Source organism: Amphiura filiformis, chromosome 3, assembly GCF_039555335.1.
Source record: "Amphiura filiformis chromosome 3, Afil_fr2py, whole genome shotgun sequence".
NCBI lineage: Eukaryota > Metazoa > Echinodermata > Ophiuroidea > Amphilepidida > Amphiuridae > Amphiura > Amphiura filiformis.
The window spans coordinates 36,471,281-36,480,050 of NC_092630.1; the positions used below are offsets into that span (position 1 = coordinate 36,471,281).

General features: G+C 36.7%; 1 protein-coding gene across 1 annotated transcript in view; it reads left to right on the forward strand.

Moving 5' to 3' along the window:
* The window catches only part of LOC140148438 (N-acetylglucosamine-6-sulfatase-like), a 53,507-nt gene extending 45,038 nt beyond the window's left edge, over positions 1 to 8,469 (forward strand). Inside the window, 1 exon segment of the mRNA XM_072170376.1 lies at positions 1,875 to 8,469. Coding sequence (XP_072026477.1) covers positions 1,875 to 2,138 — 264 coding nt within the window. The 3' untranslated portion in view covers positions 2,139 to 8,469.
* Positions 8,470 to 8,770: the final 301 nt, after the last annotated feature.

Below are 8,770 nucleotides of genomic sequence, written 5' to 3' on the forward strand. Positions count from 1 at the left end.
CAGAAGTTGCCAATAAGCAAGTTCGATAATTCAGAACAGAGTGCAAATCAGTGCATTGTGGGTAAAAGTCTGTAGGGATATCACAGCCAGGCCTCACACAGTAATTCAATGGTGACGAACTTTGCACTTTTAAAAAACCTTTTAATTTTTTTTTTTTTGCCAGTTGTTGGGTCTGATTGTCCCCATAGAACTTTTATATAACAAACAAAGATAGTTAGAACCTACCTTGGAAGTACCAAAGTTGTAAATGACAAATGAAATCACAGGAATTTCCGATCAGTCAAAGTCCATTCCCACAGCCGTCTATGGGAGGATTGTGTTATTATATCCCCAAGAATATCCAAGAAAATTACCCACAATGTACTCTGTTCTGAATTATCGAATTAGCTTATTAATTTCAGACTTTTTTTTTTCCAAGTCAATATCCCAGCAAATCGCCACCGCCGGGAATCGAACCCGGGACCTCATGCACTAAAGGCAAGTACCCTAACCATTGCGCCACGCTCTCCCTCATGTATTAATCACAGAACATTTATATAAGGGCTACAACTGATTAGTGTCTAAAAACAAGCAGTGCATGATCCACTTGTGGGGCAGTGCTACATTCCAAATAGCACACGGTGGCTAGTAGCCTAACTATTAACCCTAACCCGCCATGGGCTTTTAGCGACGGGAAGGGAAAGAAGGAAGGAATAAAGAGAGAAAAGAAAGAAGTTGTTTGCTCTGGGTGGGATTCGAACCAGAGACCCCTCGCATGCCAAGCACAGGATCGGCGACACTTTGCCACGGGTCTTGGGCTTCGCTGGCCAGCGAAACCATGCCTATATATCACTTAGGGCGATTGCGTCATCACACCACGTGAGATGGACGCACAAACAGCGCATTTATAAAGTAGTATTTTGTAGTTCTCAGGCGTGTTAGGATTAAAGGGGAGAATTCTAAACATTAAACAAATTTATATCTTGATTATTAAGAAATCATGTCCATGGAGAGCATTCTAAGTCATTTAAAAAGAGCTAAAATCTATGAGTTTCTGGGGTACTGCCCCCTGAAACCCTGCCAAGGCATTGCCCTGAATCCCACCACTCCACCAAGGGTCCTAATGCCTGTTTCATGTAAATAGTCACAACATGCATAGCACTTTGCGACTGCTGTATAAGTCGGTTGGTGGTACGTGGACCCCACCTGTTATTTAGTTGCTACACTCCGCAATGTTCTCATGGACAGAGGCACTCTAAAATTGTCTACACATCCAGTTGAGAACCTCTGTTATTCAGTTATACTTATGTATAGGTTATGTATACAAGGAATATTTGCAGATTGAAATAGGTCATATGTATGACTTTAGATTTGTTGAAGTCAATTACTAGTAGTGGTGACTCTAATTTAAACTATGGGAATACATTATAGAAATTGTCGAACCTAAAAACATTTTAAACTGATTAGCTTTCAAATTAAGTAAATTTGAAGAGTTTAGAGTTGAAGTGTTTGTGTCTTAAAGTTGCTAGCCTGTATTGACATTATGTTTGTGTCTTAAAGTTGCTAGCCTGGATAGACATAACACTTGTTGATTTGTAACTTGCATGAGAAGATTTTTTTGAGATCAATACATGCAAATGAGGATCTGATCTACAATTCATAGTGTGTATTTTGTATCTGAAATCTTTGTTTTTGTGGGCTGTTAGAAATATATGGATTTGATCATCTCAGGTACAGTGACATACTGGCAATTTAAAGTTGGGGTGTATGAGACTTTCAGTTGCTGAAGAATCCCTGAATCTATTGATTCATTGGGTCAGATTTGGTCACACATTGGTCATGTCGATATGAAATATGTTATATAACTCATTGTTGTTTTATACTTCTCTTCCTAGAACTTTCAAGAGTTTTACAATTTTACATCCGACCCTCATCAGCTGACAAACACAATCAAGAAAATGACTCCAGAGTTTTTAGCCGAACAGAATAAGGAATTAGTTAAACTGAGCCTATGTAAAGGAGCTTCATGCAGACAAGTTCATCCACCGCATGAAGAAGACAGAGATGAAAACAGTGTGATAAAGGATCAGTCAAGTAATTCAGCCAAATCTGTAAAACAAAATGGTATTTTGGAATCTAACAGTGTTGTTAGTCTTTAGTCCATCCAGAGTAGATAAAGTTTGTTCGGCTTATAAAAGGCGGAAAAAATAAGACTTCTAACACCGTGTATTGATATAGAATGGCGTGCACGCTGTTGGGCGTAGTGCTTACGCTAATTGTGCGTTGCGTAATGCGTGACTGGTGCACATTTATGTGAATTTACGCGAGCGTGAGTTGGGACTTTATTGACTCGCGCAGTAACAAAAGATGAATAATTTCCGCCTTATATAAATCAAACAAACTCAAGTTATTATGATAGATATCAGGCATTGAGCCTTAAACCTTTAGGCAAGTTGTACATCACTCTCTTGAGGGAGTTAAGGAGAACTGCCAGGAGAGTGATTTAAATGGTAATATAATTTATTTACCATTATTAGGTGAGCTATTAATTGCTCTTGCAATGCTAGTTGAAGGAGAGCGGCCCTTGGAGAGCAAGCATATGTCACTCTCCATAAAACTGAAAGCCCAAGATATATTACTGTACAGTTAGCGTAATTCTGGTTTACCCCACATTTGCAGGGTTAGTGTATAGAGTTATAGTCCGGGTAGTGCTCGGAGTATTCCAGAATTATTTATATAATTGTAATTTAAGTTGCCATGGACAAAGTTATAGTCGTTGTAATCTTTGTGCATTCTACTGTTATACTGCGAGATGGGCGTTTTGTGTAGCAGCTTATATGTGACATGATCTGGTCCATGGGGGCCAAAGGAGGCATTTTTAAAAATTGAGTTACTGTAATTATTACATTACACATACAATAGGCTACCATTTACTGAAAACACTAGCATACTTGGTTCTAAAGTTATGAAGTTTTTTTGGCGTCTATTTTCTTTCGTATTTGATTGTTTTTTACTCCATATTTTCACCTTTATCTCAGTTTCATATTTGCCGCCTTTGGCCCCCATGGACCAGATTGTGTCACATATTTTACGTAACATGTACTTCAGGAATGTGTTTTAGTGAAGGAAAATGGATGTGCAAAAAAGGTATCATGCATGTGTGACACAATATGGTCCATGGAAGCTATAGGAGGCATTGTTTGACAATTTAATAACAATATTACCTTATACAAACATTAAACTATTATATACTGAAAACACCAAAGGTCTAACATACTCGGTTTTAAAGTTTGTGATGTCTATTTATTTGCCTATGTATTTTATTGTTTTTGTACTCCATATTTTTGCCTTTATCTCAATTTCAAATTTGCTGCCTTTGGCCTCCATGGACCAGATCGTGTCACATATTAAAGTTTTGCATTGTAAATTTGATGTAGCTGAAGAGACATAAAAATTACTAGTTGTCTTTATGCTCAATATATTGACAATATAATGAATTCTATTTTTTATGATACTTGGACTGGCCAAGTATATGCATCTTAAACAATATTAAACTCATAAGTGAGGAAGTCAATATAAAAATATGCAAATCTTTATTACACTTTTTAAAATGAACAAACACTGTCTGCATGAATTAAGTCCCAACTTATGCTCTCATATATTCACAACAAGTAAGCCAGGTTAAAATAATTATGCAAAATGGTAAAGCTCACTTGATATAGGGTGTGTACCCAACTGTGTGTATGCCATTATATTAATTCACAATGTTATGAATCTTGCCTATTAAAAGTTTAATAAAGTACTGGTACATTGTACATACTCCAGAGCAGTGGTTCCTAAACTATTATAGTGGTATATACCTACAGATACCCAGGTGTGGAGCATAGGTGAGACCATAGTTTGAGTCGTACAGCTTACTAAAGTTACTATGTGGAGAGTGTAGCACAATGGTTAGGGTACTTGCCTTTTAGTGCATGAGGTTCCGGGTTCAATTCCCAGCGGTGGCGATTTGCTGGGATATTGACTTGGAAAAAAAGTCTGAAATTAATTGGCAACCTCTGTAGATTAAATTCAGACTTCTGCTCTCCCTGTGGTTCATTTAGAATTGGGTAAATGAATCATGAATGTACTCCGTCCTTCGGAGGGGACGTTAAGCCGATGGTCCCGTGTGCAGAGAGCCATACCTGTACATGTATCTCACAGCCAGTTTCGAAAAGAGTATAGGGTGTTAACCCCTGCCTGTTACCCGTCCTGGTATTCAAATGGACCCCATGGAAATAAGCTTCAAAAGAGGCTTTCTTGGGTTATCCAGGGTTGTCAAAACCTGAACAAATCAAGTCAAAAAAGTAGTTCAAACTTAACAAATGCAAATGAATCGCGCACAGTTGGCAATGTTGACTTATAAAATATGAATGATGCAAGTTGACCTAAAATTACTTCCAACCTGTATAAAAGGTGCTTACTGCTAAATCATGCATAGCATGAGAAAAAATTTAATTCAGGTACATTATGCAGCTTTAGAAAAGGTGATTTATAGTCAGGGTTGTTAAATTTTTGTTGATGTTTATATATATAATGCTAGCTTCATGATTTTCTTTCTTAAGGGTTTTGCTTGTGACCCTTAAAATGGCATATGACCCCAAAAGGGTGTGACCCACAGTTTGGGAACAGCTGATATATAGCAACATTACTACATAAACAGGAATGTGTATTTGTGTAAGTGCTCATTTATATAAATTGAAGATTGAAGATGTTGAATGCACTATTGGCCATCTGCATATCAATATGTTTAATGTGGACAGATTATTTGCATGCAGTTTGATTATCAAATTGTAACAGCCTATATGCTCCAAATTGGTTAGACTTGAAGAGTCCTGATTCTGCTATGGTTGTGCTTTGTTTGTAGAGTGGAAAATAAATTTGGTATAATTCTGGTTTACCCTGTTTACCCAGTGTGTTAGATTAGAGGTTAGGGACAGGGTTAGGGTTATAGTTAGGGCAGTGTGCTGGGTATTTCAGAATTATTCTGAAAAATTATTGTACCATGCAACATTGTTGTGCCAATTATGCCTGCTGAGTGCTATTTGCTATTGTTGTAATGCTCATACTTGAAGATGCAATAATCATTCAATTTTGGGCCTTTCATCAAAATTGCCAGAGATACACTTTTTGGTCTCTTTAACATGACAATCCAAGATGGCAGATTTTGCAAAGCTTTGGGCACAGGGCCATATGGATTATGGACTCTCCTAGTATAACCCATTTGATATGCAACCATTTGTGCATAACCATGAATAAATGAGTGCAATTAATTAAAGTGACTATAATCTGCCTTGTCTCAAGTTGAGAGTAACGCCATGTTGGATTTTGCAGTGCCAGATTCGAATTGGTGCATTTATGTGGTTGTGTTTGCCAACAAACGGACAAATCGCCCTTTTACGCCCGCAGGATCAGGTTAGCGTACAAGATTCAAATCTGCCTACGCAAAATCCAATGTGGCATTACTATCAACTTGAGAAGAGATATACTATAATGGTAAATATGTGCTTGCCACTGCTTCATAGAAGGACAGTCACTATAAATGTGTGTCAAACAAGATGTATATTTAATAAACACTTGTATCTTTCTATTGATGAATAAGTGCCTGGGTGGTGGGATGTTAGGGAAGAAAAGTGTTTTACAACAAAATATGTTACCATATTGTATATTGTTGATTGTATTATATTATAGGAGAAAAGTTTTACAAGACAATATGTGTTAATATAAATCCTTGTGCTGTATATGTGCTTTCAGCATAATTCTGGTTTACCCTGTGAACCTGATTGTTAGATTAAAGTTATTATTTGGGTTGTAGTTTCGGTAGTACCCGGGGTAATCCAGAATTATACTTGCTTCCTATTATCTTTTGCAAAATTCCTCTGCAGTTTTTATTTTGGTGCAGTTTATGGCGTAAACATGAAGTCGGGTTCAGATTGGCTAACACGCCATTAACACATTAGCACCTCATTCGCTGATCAATCCCATGACACAGGCTAGAATTTATGCGAGTGTATGAGGTGAGATAAAAACTGCGAAGGATCTTTGCAAAAGGCTGTAAGTGACTTATTTTGAGATGGCATCAAAATATAAATATTCTTCCAGATTTTCTTGTTTCAAATGAAATGAGGAGTTGTGGCAGAATTTCTTAAACTCTTTGAGGAGCTTACATTGAGGTAGAATCAAAGAATGCCAACTCTGCCATGTTTGTGTATCGCTCATGGAGGCAACTTAATATACGTCCGAATTATTTTGCTATGTGCCTGGCAAACTTTGATTCAAAGAGCATTGTTGTTTGAGTTCTGTGTGTAACATGTTGTGCTAAAATGAGCGTTGAGCATTACATGCGGAAACCATTGAAACGATCAAGCTTAAGACGCAAAATATGGTTGAATCGTACATTATTATCTGCCCTCCATGAGCAACAAACCATGCCTTGTTTACCATAGTGCTACTTATGGTGCAATATTGAGTCGGTAATCTATGGATATATTTATCTTTGGGAGCTTGTAATGTGAATATAAACTGTATTATAAACTTTATGGGGAAGAGGAATAGTACTTGATCATAATGGATCACTATGATAAAATCCTACTGTTATGTACTAAGAGTAAAATGCAAGTAGAGTGATCCTGCAGTAAGGTACTACTGAAGAGTGACAAATTATTGTGCAGCATGTCAAGAGAGTCAAAGCTATAAACTAGACTTTGTTTCACCTCAAGTTCAGTATTCAATTTTACGCACTTGTATATGCTCTGCATTAGGTTAACATTCGTCGTTGGGCAGGAAAAAATGTACGCGTCATTGACCCCTGAACATGTTTAAAGCAAAATCGTTTATGTAACCTCTTGGCAGTTTTGTGTTAAACATGTTCAAGGGCCACAAGTACGTACGGGGTTTTTCCGGTCCAATGACGATGTGCAATTTTATACTGCCACCAGCCAAATTACACACATACATCACTACCAAACTATAGGTGAAACAAAGTATAGACTTAAAATGTGACCATCCACTACAACTGAGCCCGGATGTCGCCAGTGCCACTATTGAGATATGCTCCATTGAACTTAACAATAAACAATAGGAAACAAAGGATTTTTTTTTTTTTTTTTTGATTTTTCACTACTTAAATGTCAAGTACTATAGACATGATATACATCATTTTAAAGCTAATTTCAAGCAGAATATTTTGGTTGAATATCTCAAAAATGATGATTGGTGACTTCAGGGCTCAGTTGTGCTGGATGGTCACAAATGTAGAAGCTGAGACTAGTAATTGGTTTACTAGTCTCAGGTAGAAGACTGTTTAGTTCTGGATTGTGTATTGTAAGGAAATGGGTAATTGTAAGAATAGTACAGATAAAAATATGATACTTAGTAACCTTGTCTGGTCCTATATGGTGCACATTATGTACAAGAGAAAGGAATGTATTTCAAGATCATCAAATGATCTAGAATTGAAAGTGACTGTTTGCAAACCATTGTAATCATTTTTTGTACAAATCAAATTTGTGCAGTTCTCAGTTGGATGTTTCACAAAATAAATTCTAACACCTTTGAATTTAAAGTAAATTTGGCAAGGAAAGGGAAAACTTCCTAAAAGGTCTAAAGGTTTACAGAAGAGAAGTTAACCACTTCTTATGGCCAGTACTAAATATCAATCTTACCATTAGCCAACTAATTTTGTTTGATTACATCTGTTTTCATGACTATAAATAAATAATTGTTTGCAACATTACCTTTTCAAGTAGGAAACTGCCGTTTTCAGTGCAAATTAAGTGAACAGTAGCATTATAATGAAAAAAATTTTCTCAAGAAACAACTTTCATTAATGAGTGTTGCTGTTCACATAAATATATGAATATTATATCTGTATGTGTTTTGTTGATATGAGTAATTTTGATAAAATATAAAACTATATAGACTGCAAGAAGTTCAGTTGAATGTGTATTTCAGCCGCTTGTGATCCAGGCTTGTGATGAGTACTAATTATATGGTGCAATGAGATGAATTTGTGTTTGTGCATAGAAATAGTCCTCTACATAATGGTAAGCTGCTGCGCAATAAGTGACTTAGCAGAGACCGTTAGGTGTGTTTATTATACTCTGCTATAGGCTATAGATAAATTAAGTATTTCTTGGCCAAGCTCAAACATACCTGATGCGGCCATGTAGTGTACTAAGCGTGTACGCAATGTAAAGCGTGCTTTCTTCTGTACCGCGCCATTTGCGCGGGTGTTTATCGCAGAGTCACTAGCGTTCCGAGTGTTAGAACTTGGCCAAGAATTACCTAATTTACCTGTAGGTTTGGTTTTAAAAGAGGAAACACATAATAACCAAAATCCATACTTAATGACAGTTTGGATATACAATGTAAATGTCAACAAATATCAATACTTTTGCTTCAATGGAGAAAATATATTAAAAGATGAAATTTGTAATGTCATAAAACATATCCTTTAGTGCATTGCTGTCATATTATTGATGAGAAGAGAGAGAGTTAGAGAAAGAGAAAGGAAGGGAGCAGGGAGTGAGAGAAAGTAAAAGACAGGCAAGGAGAGAGGTAGAGAGTTGAAAAAAGAAAATGAGAGACAGTAAGAAAGGGAAAAAAAGGGAAGTGAGACCAAAAGTCAGCAAGAGAGAGGATGCAACAGAAAGCCAATAACAGACTCTGAGAGAGGGAAAGCTTGAAAAACTAGTGGATGAGAAGAGATGGAGAGAGAAAAAATTTGGATGAGAGAGAGTGTGTGGTGACA